Source organism: Rhamphochromis sp. 'chilingali' (genome assembly GCF_963969265.1).
Source record: "Rhamphochromis sp. 'chilingali' genome assembly, chromosome: 6".
In the NCBI taxonomy this organism is placed as follows: Eukaryota; Metazoa; Chordata; class Actinopteri; order Cichliformes; family Cichlidae; genus Rhamphochromis; species Rhamphochromis sp. 'chilingali'.
This window is the reverse complement of record NC_137933.1, coordinates 20417231-20436969: the sequence shown is the minus strand read 5'-3', so window position 1 is coordinate 20436969 and position 19739 is coordinate 20417231. Positions and strand designations below refer to the sequence as shown.

The 19739-nt window shown below is 40.0% G+C and overlaps 1 protein-coding gene across 1 annotated transcript in view; it reads right to left on the bottom strand.

The window, feature by feature from the left end:
- Positions 1 to 1460: 1460 nt before the first annotated feature.
- Positions 1461 to 19739, bottom strand: part of igdcc3 (immunoglobulin superfamily, DCC subclass, member 3) — a 70226-nt gene continuing 51947 nt past the window's right edge. The window contains exons 8-14 of the mRNA XM_080885061.1: positions 14910 to 15157; positions 12678 to 12842; positions 12218 to 12406; positions 11903 to 12007; positions 9981 to 10116; positions 9622 to 9832; positions 1461 to 9500 (exon numbers count right to left, since the gene is read on the bottom strand). Coding sequence (XP_080741187.1) covers positions 9375 to 9500; positions 9622 to 9832; positions 9981 to 10116; positions 11903 to 12007; positions 12218 to 12406; positions 12678 to 12842; positions 14910 to 15157 — 1180 coding nt within the window. The 3' untranslated portion in view covers positions 1461 to 9374. The remainder of the gene's footprint in view (positions 9501 to 9621; positions 9833 to 9980; positions 10117 to 11902; positions 12008 to 12217; positions 12407 to 12677; positions 12843 to 14909; positions 15158 to 19739) is intronic.

The following is a 19739-nucleotide window of genomic DNA, read 5'->3' as shown; positions in this document are numbered from 1 at the left end:
GCTTTTCTTGATTACAGGTTGTACGGCTGCGTGTTTGAAGGTAGTCGGAACACAGCCTGATGACTGTGAAGAGTTCATTAGAAGTAAGATAGAGGGACCAATAGTAGTCAGAGCTTCCTAAATAATGTGGGAAGGAAGAATGTCATGCAGCGTATGATTAATTATTTCTTTCAGAGTTGAAAAAGATACAGGCTCAAACTTTTGAAAAACCATAGCGCATTCAGAAACTGGGGTTTGGTTAACTGCCGGTAGATATGGTGCCCTTAGTGCTGAAATTTTACCTATAAAGCAATGTAAGAATTCATAGTATTGTATCATGCCAATACTTACCTTCAGCTTTCGGGCCTCTCTTCTGTACAACCAGCTCCCAGTTTGGATTTGAGAGACAGACACCCTCTCTTCTTTAAAGATTAGGCTTAAAACTTTCCTTTTTGGTAAGCATATAGTTAGGGCTGGTATAGAGGTGAATTGAATTACAAAGAGTAGTGAAATGTGGCTGTCTTTTTAAGTTCCTGCGTGGGTGTCTTGTGTTTGTGTGCTGCAACCATGGTAAAAAGTAGATTGAATAGTTATACAGCTATTCATCCGTCTTCAAATGACTCAGAATGTGCAATGATTAATTTTCTGAGAATTTCACCATCACTCCTATTCATTATCTCAGGTGATTTATTTAAATGATTTGCTGGGATCAGGAAAGCTAAATAGAAATCCTTGGCAGTTATAAAAGGGTCATTTTATGTTGACTTAAGTGTAAAACTGAAAAGTGAGCACCCCCCCCCCCCAAAAAAAACAAAACAAAACAAAACAAAACAAAACAAAACAAAACAAAAAACAGAAAAGACAGCAGGACTGTAAACACAATAGGTCAAATATAGCTGAGGAATTAATTGAACCAAGGTCAAGAGCAAACTTAAAAAATGAGAATTGGATGCAAAAATGCATAAAATGTCCTTTGACTGCTCAGAAATTCAGATTGAATAATCAGTCTTCTAGAATTTAATAATAAACGTCCCGTGTAAGCTTTCCACGTTGCTCTGCAGGACTTATTTATTATTATGTTGCTGAATTCACGATGCATCCATGAGTACAATATATAACAATATTACTACCAACAGGTATGCTAGGAAAAAAAAAAGCAGCAAAAACAAGCAGACAAAAAAAAAATGGAATCATATTAAAGAGAGAGTGAGAAAGAGAGAGGACGTTGATTCATATTGGACTCTTCCTTTGTCTGCAGTCATGCACTGGGATTTACAGTGATTAGAAGTCCGGCACCACCCTTCATTGACCAGGAGCTCTGGGCCTGGTGCTCAATACTCTTTGTCTGGCCACGGAGGCCATGAGTTAATGTGCTGAACACGAGAACAGGATGGTGATGTGGGGAGGGAGAGAAGCAGCCTGCACCAGATTGATCTGCTGCATCTCAGCGGACTGCAGGAAGCAAGCGAGCAAACTCACGACTGTGCTGTAAATTACACTATTTTGCACCAGGTGCACACACTCACTCATGCACACTCACACACACACACACAGAATAAAGACAGACTCTGGATTCATTATCACTAGAGCTAGTTTATTATCACTGTTATTGTTTTTTTTTCTCCTATCAGTGTTGCACAATGAACCCTAAAACAATACAAACCACTAAAAATGGTCTATTTTTCCTTTAAAGCATATACATACACACATACAGTATATACACTATATGTGGATATGTATGCAGATTACAATTTATAGTTGCACCAACATGGTCTCTAGAGAGAGCATAGAAACAAAACCTTTTTATACAGCAGTGATCCATGACAGCTCTCTGAGAACACTTTTAAAACTATCTAGTGTTGACCTGAAGTAAACTGTGGGAGAGAAGCAGATATCGGCAGTGACCTCAGCAGACAGACGGACAGACAGACATGATTATGCATGATCATGAGCTAAATGTAAAATATTGTGCTCCTTTATTCCTTTGCAACTTTTTTTTCTTTAACAAAATCTGAGTAACACAGGCTACACCATATAGTTGCTCTTTTTAAACTTCTGGCACCTCATTTGAACCCTGCTGGGAATAAATGGTTATAGAATAGAACAGAAATTTTGCACATTTTAATACAGCATGTAAAGCCAGTAGAAACAAATCTACAGGGCAGATTTTTCCTACGGTGCCCTTTATCGTAGTTCAGACTTGGACCATAAAGACACTGCTTTTAGAACCAACATTAAAATATAATAAGACATTTATATAATGATGCATTTCTTAAAAGATGTTGATTTAAAAAAAGCATCATGAGCCAAATGTGCTTAAAGGTAATGCCTCCTCTGATTAGAGATTACAGTGAGCCCCAAGTCAATGTTTGACGCAATATATTGACAATATATCAGCATGTAAAAGAAGATGCATTTTTACCAGACAGCAAATTGAATGTTTTTGGATGAAGCAGATTAAAACTGAATAATCAGGGAGGTTTCTTTTCTGAACTGTTTGCTTCTTATTTATTCGTGAATATTTAATGTACTAAGGAAATGTGTTTCGTGGGCTTTAAACCCAGTAATTAAACTTCACCGATGGAGCAGTCTCGAGCTCTGCAATCACTTCTCAGCTCTGGAGGTGGTGACAAGGTGTGGGAGGTTTAAATCCTTGGCGTGGAAACATAGTTCATTTAAGAGGTTTAATGATTAAAAATAATCCCATCAGCATTTTTTTTCTACTTTTATACAAAATTCTTGGTGAAACCAGAAACTCTGGGTAAGAACAGGTCACACATTCATACGCCTACATGGTTTAGTATGTCAACATCATATTGACATAACTTTCTAAATTTCGTTTTGCCTGCAGTGCTGCAAGTTGAAGTTGCTGTGCATGTGGAAATTTAGCAATGCATCTCTCGTACGAAGCTGTTGCTCACTACAGTGCTTGGCACTGGGGTTTACACCTGCAGTGTAGATCCTACTCAGGAGCTCTTTTTTCCATTTAAGCAGCTGATTAAATGATGACTGAGCGGCTTTAGCTCATGCTGACAACATCAATATAAAACACACATTGTCCTCAACCGCAGATGCTTTGTGAAGGAAAACAAAGACACCTTTTTCACTTTAACTGTGACAGCACTGGCAGGACCTCAGCCTGAGTCACTCATGTGAGGATGACTGGTGGGAACAGGATGAGAATGAGGTGATCATCAGGCATCAGCGAGGACAAGAGAGACTTAGATTTGTCAACAGAAAAAAAGGTCACTCAGCCTATTTCATCAATATACACCAGCAAAACAGACTGACAATCAATAGTACCATATTGAGAATACAAGATTTTTTTTTGTATTTTTTTGTCATGATTTGGCTAAATATCACAGTGTTGCCAATAAGGATTAACTAAAACTTTTCAATTAGGGCTAAAAAAAAACACATCAGCTTTTTGTTTCTCATGCAGACTCACTGTAGGGTTTTTTTCTGCCTTCTACTTTTAAACATACTGAATTCAATCTGCTTTCTCAACAGGAGCGTGTAAAATATAATACTGATATCAAACATTAAAGTACAGTTACAATAAACCACCATTTGACAACAGTATAAATCACTCAGAAAATCCTGAAACTCAGCATTATTTGACACATACAGTCATCAGTGTATCAGAGCAAAACACCATAGAGATAAATGTACTGGAAATGTAATCAATTTACAGTCAGCTCAGATAGTCATTTGGTGCCACAACAATCAGTACCACATAATGTAAAGGACTTTTAAAAAAGGGCAAAGTTTAATTAGAAAAAGAAAAAAGTTAATATTTCGGGTGTGCTAAACGTCTTTGTCACTGAGATCAACCACAGAGTCACTAACACTCATAACAGACATCATAGAACAATACAGTGCCAATCTAGCCAGACTAAGCCTATCTTACCCCCCTGACTTGATCTGGTTACCTGTGTTTAGTCAATGTATTATAAGAGCATGAAGAGTTGGAGTCATATTGGCACCATATGTGAAAGAAACCCTGCACATTCCCAGTCCAGGATGTTTTATTTTTAAGAACCTGAGGGTATAAGTATGAAGAAATGACAGGTTTTTTTTGTTCTAAACACTTTCTTAGTCAATTTGATCAAATATTTGGTCCATCTAAATTTAAGATAATGGTGCTTTTACTAATTTTTCTAAAGCTCAGTTAACTTATTTAAAATGTTTTTTGTATTTTTGTTTTTTCTTGCCTGACCCAGAGTCGAACCCCCAAATTAATCCATTTAATATACAAAGTAAAGAAAAGCAGCATATTCTTATAAAAATCTAGATTGTCCTTGTGAATGTTACTGTTGTCACATGATTTCTTCTGCCGAAATTGTAACATGATGCTAATGTGCCTCCCTGTTTTCATCACCCCTCAGTACGCTTAAGAGGCGGATGAACTGTTTTATGACAAATGTTCCCTTTCCTATCAGAGGAGCCAAACAAAGGCAAAATGACAGTTAAATAACCATTATCCTGCCAACACCTGTGGACCTATTATGCTCATTTATAATTGAATATGTTTGATGAGGATAGCTTTGTACGATTCACAGTTCAGAGTAAACCATACCTATCTTATGCTGGGCTTTGATGAAGCTCTTAATTTTATCTTGTCTGAAACAAGTAGTACAAACTTCAATTACCAACTTTCTTCTGATTGGCTGCCCTTTGCAAACACGACGTTTAAACATAGCCGGAGAGACCTGGTATGGTACCTGAAGTGACCATACCAGGTATATCCCTCTTTTTTTTCTCTTCTTTTTAGAGTAGAATGATCTGTCTGAAATTGAGAAATTAGAGCAGAGCCTGAGATTTTGGGCTTACTTGCAGATATTTTGAAACCACTGTTTGAATCTTTGGTCATGACCATTGCGACAGCCATTCATATCACAGAAAGCAGTAAAAGCATAACAATTCCAGTTTTAATGACAGACAACGATGGCATTCCTTGCAGCAAATCTGTCTGAACTGGGCACAAAGCAGAAATTGAGGAAATTCAAGTTCAGTAGGCCAACTGTATGGCCGGCTGAGATGCATATAACACAGGATCAGAGAGTCCCTGAGCACACGCCCTCCCTGACCAAAGGTCAGGATTCTTGAACAAGGAACAAAGGAGGCTGTCTCATTGACAAGAGCAGCGTTTAGTGATGAAACACTTCTCAAAACTGCAGAATATGTAAGACAAAGGCCTCAGTTTGACTAACCATATCAGCAAAGGAATCATCTGCTCCCCACAGCTGATGGATTACAGCACCAGTCAGTCAGTGAGTACAGCTTTAAGCACCCCAATAAATCACACAGGTTCTAATATTATACAGCTATATGACAACCTGACCTATCAAAGTCTAATCAAGTAAACATGATGATCACCGCACCGCATCCACGGTGAATCAGGTTAAACGTCCGTATGACACTAACGCCTGTCAAATCCACAGTGGTGTACAATTTCCTGCAAGAGGACATTAACCTTAAATGACACCAAGGGACTGAGGAACAAAGTAAGGAGGAAAAAAATACCCATTGTGTCCTTTGTGAAAGTTCTCTCCACAGAGGTGAAAACACTGATTAAAGCTGCAGGAGCCCCGGAGAGAAACTAATCTGCAGTTAGTGAATATACACAGAGGAGACATTTAGGTCAAGCATTTGTTCTACTGTTTTGACAGTTGCCATTTCTTTTTTCCCCCAGCGCTGGTTATGATATCAACAACATAGTGTACAATTAAATGCAGGAAATAGATACCAGAGAAATGCAAAGAAATACGCATATGCAAACAAATTAAAAAGGCATAAAACATAGTACCTAGGATGATCACTAAAGTGAGATTGACTCTAATGCTGGTTTGCATAACACAATAAAATGACAGGTGAGTTACTGTTTTTGTGGGGACACGTACAGCTCTCAGTTTGGATGTGGTGGAGGACCAGACGGTGCATGCTTTTCAAAAGTACTCCTACACTGTATGTATGATGCATAAGTAGAACACAGGTCATTTTGCATTAGTTGGCTCCACTGGACTCAAAAATGCTGTGACCTTTAAACCATTGCATGCCCTGCCACCTGTCAGAAATGAAGCTGTTAATATGCTTCTTACTATTAAGGCTGATGAATGGATAACACAAAGCTGCCTGAGGAGTAGCACCAGGAAGCATTTTGCATTCAACACCATGGATTCAATCAAAGGTGTTTGCTGATATTAAATGCACTCATCTTACACTAATGTTAGTTACTTAGGGCAGCAGAGACATGACAAGCTCATTTTCATAAAAAAAGTGCTAGTGTCAGCATTTTACTGTTTACAGTATCCCATACCTGGATGCACCAAAGAGGTCTGAAAGTGTGTTTTTTTTTGTGTGTACATGATGTCGAGTTGTACGTGCCACCCACTTTTGATTCAGTTAAACTTATTTATGTCTAGAGAAGACATAAAGTAAATCACTACCGAAAAAAATTGATGTGCTAGTAATAAAAGTAACAATCACTACAAATTAAGCATGAACTTGAACTGCTTAAATAATTAGTGCTCAACATAAAGGTCCTAAAATGTTCCCCCTCCTATTGTGTCTGTTTCTATTGACTCTGTCTGTCCAGCATATTTTGCCAATTGCAATTTTTTATGTATTTATATTATACAGTCGTGTGAATTTATTGATCTTTTGACATATTGGGGGAAACATTTGGTCCCTTAGGAAACAATGCCTGTAGATAAAGGTGATATCTATAAGGGGGGCGTACCAGTTGAAAAATCCACCTGGGAATTCAACTAAGACGCACCACAAGTAGCCACAGACACACAGCTCACAAGCCGCAATACAAAAAGGCTCTCTGGCACTAGAGCGCTCCTCTCTCTGGCTTTAAGCACTCGCCACAGAAATAGCTGCACAAAGATTTGTTACTCCAGGCTGGAGAATGAGCCAGATACATCCTCTGGAGCAAAATCACAGCAGGCCCTGCTAGGGTGCCGATAACAGGCAGCTTTTCAGGTGAAGAGCCTTGTTAAAACTGAGCAGGTGGCTTACATGATGTAATTACTGCTATATTGGGCAACACTAGCTTCTGATGTATTTGATTTTAAGCTTAACTTCTTTTGCTATTTTTGTTCAGCAAAAAGTTGAGCGATTATCTTCAGGCATTATTTCAAAGATGACCTGGTTTTTGCTTGCTCCAGTATGTAATAAAAGCTAGCAATTTCCATGAGATATACTTACTGTGTCACACGACTGTAGATATATATATACATTAAGTTCATTGTTTATACTCTGTACGTGTCCTTCATTAAGACCTGAGAGAAAGGCCAACAACAAGATTGAGGTAGGTAACCATAATGCATCAAATCAGTACTTGTGCAGCAAGTGACAACACTGAGCAGAGAGCCGGCGAGAGAAAAGCCCTGTAATTGTTTAGCTACCCAACAACCGTCCATCTCCCTCAGCCAGCTCTCTGTCTGTGCTCGTCAGCATTCAAAGATATTATAAGCACCTGAAGCACATAGTCAGCGTTGACAGGAGGGAGAAGGCCGAGCAGCAAGTATAGTTTTGAGAAGAGTAACAGTAAACGAGCTTAACCGGCAACTGTTACGTCTACTGGGCACCAGAAGAGAAATAAAAGGCTACTGCTGCGTTCGTGAAGGAGGCTGGAAATGTGATGTGAAAACAAAATAAGAAAGTGATGCTGACACAAATATTCAGAAAAAGTTTAGAGATACACTGCTGTCAAAAAAAAAAATTAGAGCTTTTTTTGCTTTCTTTCCAGAGGTCAAATACCGCTCTCATATCTCTGTTGTCAAAACTACAGTTAAATATTAGATAACAGGACAAAATAAAAGCAATAGCATATACGTGCATTTAATACATAAATCTCTTCCAAATAGTTGTTTTTAAGCTTTGGCTTTTTTACATATTAAAAAAAGATATATTTAATAGCATGTGTTAGAGAATTTAGATTTTTAATAGCTCATCTAAGCGTCTAAGAGACCGGGGATGGTTAACAACAATTTTGGAATTAGGGCTAGGCTACTTGCCAAACAGCTATGACCTTAAAACTGAGAAAGATCAAATGAGAGCGGTTTCATCTGCCAACAAGAAAGCCAATAAGCAGATTTTCCAGAAATATGATCCAAACTATTCGCAGACACGGGCCATTTTCTGTTAACATTTGTGCTCAATTTAGCTTTATCTTTTTAAAAACACATGACATCTCATCACAGTTAGTCTTTAAGATGTCATTGACAATGCAGTGTATCTCTAACAGCCTTGTCATTCAACTGAAGCAACTACGGTGGAAAAAAGAAATTACAATCTTTAAAATAAAGTCAAATCTATCAAAAGGCTTACAATAGATTAGCATAATTCATACATATTTCCAACACACCATAACCGTACAACATGTTATCAGTCTGTCAGCTTGCATGAGGTACTGATGCTGTATCTACAAACACCATATTCACCAACAGAGGGAAGCCAGGACTTCACAAAGGGCCAAAAGAGGGTTTTTCATTATGCAATAAACAGACAAACAACAACAACAGCGACAACATTAACATTGTTATCTTGAGGTAGAAGATTAATTTCAGCATTTGGAAGTGCTTTATGTTGGATACTTTTTTTTTGTTTTCTTTATTTTTCTGTTTTACTTCGACAAGCAGGAGAAGAGAGATGATTCTTGACATCTGAGGTAGAGCGGCACCTGATTTTGTCACTTCCAAACCAATTCCTCTGCATGTAAAGTAACTGTGAGCTCAGGGGAAGGTAAAGTCCCTAAAAGCTTCCCACTACACATTCATTCCGGCTGAGGTAGGTTTCTTTCTTTTCTTTCTATCGCAAGGTTCACGCAGCCAAGTCTAACGCCTGCATGAAGGCCGAAAACTCATAAAAAAAAAATTTCGAAATCACTGAAACAAAGTCCTGAGGCAGAATATATCGAATCCCTGGAAGAAGGCTGAGATCTTCTGTGAACAAGAAGGTGGAATCATTGGTAGGTGAGAGTAGGCAGCAGGAGTCTTTGACATCCACAGAAAAGTAGAGATAAGACCAATAACTTATAACTGCTTTGACATATAAGTGATAAAGATATAGTGTATATATTTATATATATACATATATTTATAAACTTAAAAATAAAACCATTGTATAACAAGGACATTCTGGGGCTTCTGTCTTAGGTGCTGCCCAACACCAGCAAATTAACCAAAGACCAAAACAAAAACTAAAAATTCATCGGGCTTCAGATATACAGTCCTAGATCCTCCAGAACTCCTTTATAAAAGAAAAAAGTCTTTGCACAAAAGGAATGACGACTTTGAAAAAACAACAACAATCTGTCAACCTGAGTGAGAGAAAAGTCTGCGTGGACACTGGACAGTGTCGTGTGAATTGGCCTTCATACATTATTAGCCTTGGTCCTGCTGAGCTGCTCCTGCTACAGGAGTCTCTCGGAATTGGGTTTCCCTCTCCACGGCAAACTCATCCAGCGGTATCGTAGACAGCTGGGTGTTATTCAGCATGTAGGAATCAGACTGAAAACACGTGCAAACAATCAGACTGAGTATATTTCATTTAGTTTCAGCTTAGATAGAATATACTTTTTTTCCTTTAATTAACATAGCTTTCCTCACTCTTTTCACTCTGAGGACCTACCATGCACATTTCTCTTGTGTTTGGCTGCATGAAAAGGCTCTCGAGCTCATTGCTGTCAACCGCTTTCTTCCTCGCCGCGCTGCCATTGACCTCCATCTCTCTTCTGGCAGCCCCGTTAAGCCCAGAGGCTCCCTGGGAAGACGAAGAAGAGTCCACAGCAGCGCCGTTCCCTGCCTGGGGGGTGGCCTGAACTGTCTTACACATCATTAATCTGGGGATTACACGAACATGCACACATTAAACGTTTGCCTGATTCTATACACACGATAGAAATAGACCCTTTAACAGCAACTATTGGCAAGTTATTTCACTGGCACCATTAACTGCTGCATGAATGTGCACGTCGTGCTAGTTCTGACCTGCCACGGTAGCTGAAGACGAGGAAAAGCACGCAGAAGATGATGCAGGTAATGCCGATGTGAATGCCGATTATGATGCCCGTGGTGGATGTTTTGCCCTGCTCATCTTTCACACAGTCGCACGGGCCGTCCAACACTGAGGAGATATTGCACACAACACGGTCACATCACAGCTGGGTGAGCTTGGACTGTTTATGTGGCATGAAGGTCAACTTGACTGATACAAAAGATGCTATGTGAGACTAATCTACTTTCATGCTCCGTATTGATGTGGGCAGTGTGTAGCGGTGTGAAAATATTTCCATATTTGGTGGGTCACTGCAGCGGTATAAGGGGTAGTGGCAACAAGTAAAGACATCTCTTCTGTGAGATCGATATACGGTCATATTTAGCTCAAATCCACCCTGTACTCCAACCACGTTTAGCCCTTATTTTGAGTGATGATTCTTGTGATTTATTGGGTTTTTCGAGCTGTCATCTCAGCTAAACCATGCCTCAAGTCCTGGACCAGTCTGATAAAGATTAAACTTGGAATCCAAGTAACAGAGAAACAACTTTGTGGAGGATGGCTTTGGTGATGTACACCCACAGCATGCTAGATGATGCAAGATTTGCTTGGCCTTCACTACACTTCCCCAGACTGCTCGTAGAATCTTGCAGCCCACACTGGGCAGACCTTTTGTGTTAAAGGTCCACTTCTTCCAAGATAAAGTGGAACGATAGAAATGCAGCAGCAATACTTGAAAAAAAAAACCCAGCGAATCATTTTTAGTGAGGATGAAGTGAGTCAGGTATGTCAGCTCATATGCGCCATACTGAGGATCAGAGGGCAGAAATCATTTGATGAGCCTGTGTAGGCCAAAGTCTACACTTTCAGACAGATACGAGATTGGGAGAAAGAGAAAGAGGCGAGAGCCCCAGTAAAGATACTCTTTTTATAGCAAGATCAAAGGAAGGCGTGATATAACTGTATTTCTCTTTATCTTTGTAGTACATTAGTCTCTTGTATTCAAAAAGCACACCTCGAGAGATCCAAATTGCAGGATTGGCCAGGACTTTTCAATTTTCTACATTAATATTGGGCAAACACTTTTTCTAAATAAATATACTAGACAAACAGACCCTCTGTGATCTAGTTTTTCTCGCTGGCATCACTGAAAGATTAAATCCTGTAGTTCAAAATGCATTAACTCAAAATGCAGATCCAATAAAGAAAACATTTAAGTTTTTCAGAGACACTTCGCTTCTCTCAAATGACCTTTAACCATTTATTTCCACTCCGACAGTTCATTCTGGGATTCAGATCATGAGTCCTGGTTTTGGATTTGTCTTATTTGCTGACCCATCTTGGAATGACACGCCATTCATTACTTTTTTCTTACATTTCCAGGCAAACATTTATTTTTCTTGAAATATTTTTCATCCTACCTAAATACCGTCAGAAAGACTTATCACATCAGGCTCACAAAATCAATCAATATAAAAAGGATTAAACCCGTGGACACGTAGTCTATGATATATAGAGATGATGCATATGGGAAGCCTCTCCACCTCTGGAAATAGACATTGGTGAGATAATCAGATGACCTGTGGGACAGCGCCATCTCACTAATCCATACATCATCATGTGCATGATGATAATATTTGATTTATTTTTTAATTCACATCATAGTATTTGATTCAAACTTCAGTTTTGTTTTTCCAATGAAACAATAAATGCATTTCTATTATTCTCAGTTTATTATTTTCCTTTTTGTTAGGTGTATTGTTATAATCTTTTTTCTCCACTGTCTGTCTTCCTGAGATTTTTTTGTCCTTGGACAATGTGATATGGAAATGTGGGCAGACTGTACATTTCCATATATCCACATTTCAAGATGACTGTATTTTAAATGATGGAAAAATGATAAAGAAAAATTCACCTGATTTGGCCACTGCCTCCCGAAGTGAAACAAATCGTATGGTGGCATTCCCGTCTCCATGCTGGTTGTGAGCAATCAACTTTATCTCATAGACCAGTGAGGAGTCTGAACAAAAGGAAACAAAGAAAGCAATCAAAACTAAGCACCACGAGCTGTTAGTGACACATATTTTTAGCTCTTGGCAAAAACAACTATGTAAACCCACTAAAGTGCATTAACAAACCATTCTGCATCACAGGCCCGCTCATCAGCGCTTACGACGCGTGACGCTAATTACCAATAAAAGCAATGATACAGTCAGCTGTCATGTCTCACCCAGATGAGTGATGTTGTACTGGGTGACGTTGCGAGGGAAGGCGATGGGCCCAGTGAACAGTGGTGTGTGCGCTCTCCTGTAATACAGTCTGAAGCCCTGAGGCTGGCCCATCTTGGAGGAAGACTCCCATGTTGCTTGTACAACACTACCGTTCACCACCTTTGTGTAGAGGGAAGGAGGAGCTGGCACTGCAACACAAAACAAAATGTAAGCCAAAGTAGTTAAACAACTATCAGAAATTTGATCAGGTGTGGGAAAAATAAAATGTGAGCAATAATATTTTTACTTTTTTCCTCAGGATGAACAAGCTCTAAAATATAAAGCAATGAGAGCAGCCCAATTTGTCTTATGTTTTATGGATGTTCTGCAATAATTAAGGTGAAATCGTGTGTTTTACCTGTGCTACAAATCTTGTGGGAGTCTTGATATTTCTAATTTTTTTTTTTTCCGCCAACTCACCCTCTCCGTGAGTGCTCTCTGTGACACTGTCCGAAGGTTTGCTGGCCCCATGGGATGTGTAGGCCTTCACATAGAAGGTATAATTGGTGGAGGGCTCCAGGTCCCGGATGATCTGCTGCAGCGTGACCTTACTGACAGCCTCCTCGTATTCCATCTCCGCCGGGTCTGAAGGAAGAAGGGTGGAGGGAGAAGAGGGGGAATAAAAGAAAGGAGGAGCCAAATTTTGAAACGATTTGTAAGAAAAATAGGAAAGAAATAATTGGGAAAAGGAAGAAAAATGGAAAATAATATGTTTCTATTAGCACTTGTGCTTACTGCCCACTTCAGTGGGTTTTATCAAAGCATTTACAGTATTTAATAGCTAATTTAGTATCGCTCTGGGCCTCAGGGTGAATTGCAGGGGCGGCATAAGAAGATGGAGGGAGGAATCGGGAGAGTTGTTCAGGATGGGTTAAAGCATTTTATTGCTTTTAATTCAGCAATTCATCCAACCATAACCACTATCTACATCTAGCCCTCAATCCATTGGGCCACGCCACGCTGGAGAGGAAATTACAGGAAATACTATTAGTCGTCTCCCAGGTCCCTTAATGATCAGTTAATAGATCAACTGAGGGGAACATCAGCAGGTGCTACAATGGTCTCCCCATAAAAACAAGTAAAAACATACATAGTTAATTGTACCATACCCACAAGGTAAAGAAAATAAATAAATGACACATGCATTTATCAAGTAGGCATGTAGGGACTTTTCTAGACACCAACTGACAGCGGAGAACCAATGTAAACATCCAAAACAGTTGGGGATCAGAGATCAGTCAGTCTGTAACCCCCTAACACAGAGTGTTAAGTTGATTCTGTTCATCTGGACGTAGCATTTTCAATAGGAGACACTTTTCATCATCCAAGTGACTTCTTCAGTGCAGGTTTCCCCACCTTATAAACAGTACATGTGCATAACAGCCGACACTGGCACCATTTGAGGCAAAGTCGGTTTCATGACCTTTAATAAGTAAATTGTCATGATTATTGACCAATGACCATGGTGAACCTACAATGTTCCTACAATGGTGGATTCTGAGTTGGTCTTTCCCTTCTCACGTAAATGGCATCCTGGACTCAAAGCTCAAACTAGCCTTCCTCTCTGTCCCGGATGTGTACATCACAAATAAAATGCAGATATAGCAAATATGCTATAAATTAAAACTCATATATGGAAATTTTTTGTGAAAAGGTTTAATAAACACTCCGGCACTTATTTCATGGTTCAGGCTTTAAAGGGCTAATCTACAATTTTGCAAAGTTGATTTCTCCCTGGAGGTTTGAGGTCACGTTGTTGAATTTTGCAAACAGTTTGATTCAAGGTGTGTGTTGGTTGCATCTTGTGAGAAAGGAAAACTGAAAATCACCACAAAAACAAATTATCCTTAAATATTATGAAGCTGACATGTGAAAACAGCTTCTTGTTGTTTTTTGATTTCTTTCCTTTCTGTAGACCTTGGATCCACCTCTTTGTTTATCTTTAAACAAAAGTATGTGTCAAGGTAATTCAGTGTAAAATACTAAAACATGAATTTTCCATAGGCACCATATCACCTTGGTCGTTGTTTCTTGTTTCTCATTTAATATTGACGCGATAACTCTTCCAAAGTCTGACACACCAAACTACACATGAGATTTGACATCCCTCATACTCTACTACTAGAAACCTGCGCTTACCACTAATGAAGGGTTTTACCTTACCAATAATTTGTATGACTGTTACAACGATGGCTGCTAGTTTGAAGTGGCGTGATAAATAAATGAAATAAACTAAAGTAAAGCATTAGCCTGAAGTGATGTGTGCGTGCGTGTGTGTGCTTACAAATCGCTTTTGTGCCTCAGGACCATCTTTGTCTGTGTCAGTGCCGTTCCTCATCATTTCATTACTGTAGCAGCTTATTTACATAATTGAATTATAATGAAAGTGTGGCAGCGTTCTCTTGTTTGCTGCCATTTGTAGTTATGCGAATGAATTTAGCCGCATCCATTCCTAATTCTTCAGTGAAAATGTCATGGGGCTCCTCAAACACTTATTTACTTTCAGAGCTGATTTATTCCACGTTAAGAGGCCTGTGTTTTTTCTGCCTCCTCTCATCTCACCTGGCATGCCTTTTGACACTGACATCATGTCACACTTGTTTTAACTAAAGCTTTGCTTTAAACTGTATCTGGATCTTCAAGAAGCCCCACCTGAGGTCCGGCGGATGTGGAGCACATAACCGATGATGTCCTGAGTGTTTTTATCAGGTTCCCTCCAGGACACCTGTATGGTGGTGGGGGAGAGGGCCTCTGCTTCCACGTGGGTGGGAACGCCAGGCAGTCCATCAGCCCAGAGCACCGTGAGGCGGGCACTGGCCTGCGTAGAGCCTGCGCTGTTCTCAGCGATGCATTGGTAGATAGCCTCGTCATTCTGACTGATGCCATATATTGTCAGTGTGCTGTGGAAGCAGCAGAGGAGAGAAGCAGGAAGCAGAGAGTGTGGGAAAGAAGAAAGGAAACAAGGAAGTTTAGTTTCTCTGGTGCAAATGTGGAACATAAGATTCTTACTATTGCTTTACTAGCAGTGCAATAGCTGCACCTCGTGTTTGAGCAGGTGAATTCGCTGCCTTAAATTCTAACTATGAGGAATTTAGGTGCCTTCTTTAGCCTTTAAACCTATCACGTTGATTCAGTGCCAGTGATAGCAGTAATGCTTCTTACAAACTGTAAGAAAGAAACTGTTCTGTATTATGTGACTCACATATTTGAAGTTTAGATGAAATGCTACAAAAACTGTTAAAATCTGGGGAAAGTAACTGCCCATGTTGGCTTAAAAAAACAAAAAAAAAAAAACAGGAGTTGCAAACATTTTTAAGTTTAGATTTTGAAATTTTCTGCTCACAGCGTCAACAACATATCCTCTTTAATTATAGCATCGGGGGCAGACCCATGGGGTGGCCATGGCAACCAGACTATAAAGTCTGACCTCCACACAAGACCAGTGGTAATGACTGGTTTTCTCCTTGGAACTTTCTGTTTACAGAACTGTTTCTCTACAGCTACTTTTCCTTCATGTACTCATTTAAACAGTGAACCTTTTAAAATTGTAAATATCTTATGAGCTTTACAGTATCAGCAACGGTTCACTAATTAAAAAGGAAAAAAATGTAAATCGTGTATATTAAATAAGAGCGAGTGTTAACAAACAAAACCCCAAAATACAAAAACTGTTTTTCCTGTAGCGTTTTACCTCATCTCTATGCAAGAAATGAGCTCAACCTCCCCACCATTATAAAAATTGTCTTGCTCCAACACTGTGTAGTATTCTCTGTACTGCTGTCCAAACATTACTACTTAGTTTCACAATTTTAATTTTCAAAACCAACTTTTGACAGTTTACACACATAAATTGCAAGAATAACGTTGGAACATTTTTTTTTAAGTTGTCATTACACAAGTGTAGCACATCGTAATGTCTTTGTCCAAGAGAGCTGGTAGATTAAAGAGTGCTTAAGCTGCTAGCTGAAAACATCAGCCATCTATACAGTAACATGCATCTCTGATGGGCAATGTCTAGACAAGTCCTTCTAGGCTCCAGCGCACCTCGAGACTGAAGTCTTTATATGTCATAAACTAAAAAGTAGTGTTTTTAAATAAAGTCTCAAGAGGTATTCATGCTTGAATAAATCCATTTAATGTAGTATATCTTTCTCCTGGTAAGGACCACACAGAACAAAAGATGACTGTGACATAAAGTCAAGAGCACGAGTTACTGTGTTCAGCTGGGTGAGAGAAAAAGTGATTTGTGGCACAGACAGCAGGCAGCAGCAGTAAGAACAGAAGGTCCTCAATCATGCGGAGCACATACTAGATTCATCATGAACTGAATCTCCCATGGCAGTAGATAAATTTATATCAGTGCTTAAAAAAAACAAATTTGCCCACATCGGTATAAACTGTGACATTTCCATACACACATGTGAACTCTACCTATGGACACACACAAACACGCACACACTTTTCTATCAAACCTCTGACACGCTGCTCTTTGTCCTCATTTTTCTCTACTTCTATCGCTTCCCTCCTACCTGGGTTGTCCTCAGTTATAGAATAAATATAGGGGAGCACTGTGTGTGTGTGCATGTGTTTACCTTATGTATGTACATGTGTAGGTTGTGTAGGTGTTTTTAGACAAGAATACATAATCCACTTTTCACATTCTGCCTGTCTTCAAGCAAAAGAAATAAATAGTAAAACATTTAACATACTACGGAAATGAGGCACTGCAGTGTAAAGCATTTCTTCATGTCATTGTTATGTCAAGGCCATTTCTGCTGTATTTAAAGTATAATATATGCTGAACAAAACATGAATATGAAATGGACTGAGCTATACCTTGAAGATGGTGCACCCCTTGGTCATATTATTTCTAGAGTTCAGAAGCATTTGCCAGATAAAGGGAACTAAACTGTCGGGTTTGTGGCTCTCACGCTGTGTTTTAACTTTAAGCGAGGAAACTGAATGCAAACTGCAATATCCCGCTACTCCAGTTTGTATGAGTTGGTACAGCAGAATGTGACTTTTCTTTGATGAACAGGAAGCATTATATTAAATAAACTTTCCTCACAATGCTGCTATGAGGAAAAGAAATCAAAATATAGATGGGCTATTAGAAAGTAATGTGTCAATCTTGAACTATCCCTCTTCTCTTTATATTTTGCAGGAAAAATGGGAAATAGATGTAGTGATTTAACACTAGGAGGACCAGGCTTCTACCTTTCTACCTTTAAAACCCGCCACCAGCCAAATGGCTGGTAGGCTTTTAGCTAAGCTTTAGCTTCAGCCAAGTGGAAGCTAAATTGGCTAGTCATTCATATGTATATTAGGTTGTTACCTGGGAATTCTGGAGGGAGGGGAGTGGGGGTGTGTGATTGAGGGCGTGGGGGAGCTGCTAAAAGCTGTGCACAGTCACCAACTTGGAGTGTTTCAGTTTGCCGTCTTAGGGAGGACATTTTTACAAATAATAATAAAAAGTGAGTGAGTACATTCCAACATTTTCAGCAATCACTCACAATCCTGGCACTGCCTGTTGTAAAGGGTGACAGGGCTTGATCAGTCGTCCATTGTGGCATCGTCCATTGTGGCATCAATGTGATCACACCTTGTTTTGTTGAAACACTGTACAAAAAACACCCAGTGCAGTCTTCCCATATCTTGGCAAGGACCCCAATCGTCCCACTGGGGAGAGACTTTCTGAAAATGTAGTAATGAGGCTGATGGAACCATTCCTAGACAAGGGCAGAAATGTTACCACGGACAATTTCTTCACATCGCTTTCACTTGCGCAAAAACTTCTTGGACGGAAAACCACCATCCTCGGCACAGTCAACAAGATTCGCAGGGAAATTCCTCAATCCACTAGACAGACAGATCGCAGTGAATTCACCACTCAGGTATGTTGCAGGTCTTTTGTGGTTCTATGTTTATGTGTTTCATTGTGTGTAAAAGGGCTATGGAAATAACAATTTATCTTATTTCTTAGGTGTTTTCAACCTCTGCTGCCACGTTGACGGCGTATGCGGCCAAACGGAAGAAGACAGTCTATATTCTTAGCAGCATGCACAGCGTGGTTCAGACTGATAACACTACCAAAAGGAAGCCAAACACTGTCACCCTTTACAACAAAACAAAGTGTGGCGTGGATGTGATGGACCAGATGGTTCGGGAGTACACTGTCCGCAAAGGAACACGGCGCTGGCCAGTTGCCGTGTTTTATAACATGATTGACATGGCAGCACTGAATGCACATGTGCTGTATCAAGCATGCACCGGGACGAAGGAAAGACGGGTGGACTTCCTGGTGGAGCTTGCAAGAGAGTTGGCTCACTCTCATGTAGCTGCGAAGAAGGCAAGAAAAGAACAGTTGCTTCGGACACAACCCTCCACACCGAGCCCTGGAAAAAGAGCCACGTGTCAGGTCAAACACAATTGCAAGAACAATCATGCCACTGTGCGATGTGTTCACTGCAACAGATACACATGTGGTAAATGCAGACTACAGATACCATGGCAGTGCCAGGATTGTGAGTGATTGCTGAAAATGTTGGAATGTACTCACTCACTTTTTATCATTATTTGTAAAAATGTGTACAAATGGTTGGTTTTTTGTACTGTTTTTATCAATAAATCTCAGCAACAAAGGACATACACCCATGTGTGTTGATTTCTCCCTAAGATGGCAAACTGAAACACTCCAAGTTGGTGACTTTTGGAGATTTATTTCCCTGGATGATTGAGAATGCATCAAACTGAAACACTCCAAGTTGGTGACTGTGCACAGCTTTTAGCAGCTCCCCCACCCCCTCAATCACACACCCCCACTCCCCTCCCTCCAGAATTCCCAGGTAACAACCCAATTTACATATGAATGACTAGCCAATTTAGCTTCCACTTGGCTGAAGCTAAAGCCTAGCTAAAAGCCATTTGGCAACTCTCCGGGTTTTATAGGTAGAAAAGCCAAATGGCTGGGCTCTGGGCCTTCCTAGTGTTAACAGTTCTAACAACTCTATATATTTTTATGTGATCACCTTTATTATTCAATGAACTCGCTTAGGCAAGCTTTCCTGTAACTTATTGGTTGGTCTTTAGGAATAACTCCTGACATTCAAAGTTTCAAATTTCATCACTCCATCAGACCTCATCCATTTGCTTCTGCTTATCCTTTTTTAGGGTCGCGGGGGGCGCTGGAGCCTATCCCAGTTGACATAGGGCGAGAGGCAGGGTAGACCCTGGACAGGTCGCCAGTCTGTGGCAGGGCTAACACACAGAGACAAACAACCATTCACTCCCACATTCACACGTATGGGCAATTTAGACGGATCAATTAACCTATCCCTACTAACTGCATGTCTTTTGCCTGTGGGAGGAAGCTGGAGTACCCGGGGAGAACCCTGGCAAACACAGGGAGAACATGGAAACTCCACACAGAAAGATGGTGGATGGATTCCTGATGGTGGAATTTAGGCCCTTCTTGCTGTGCGG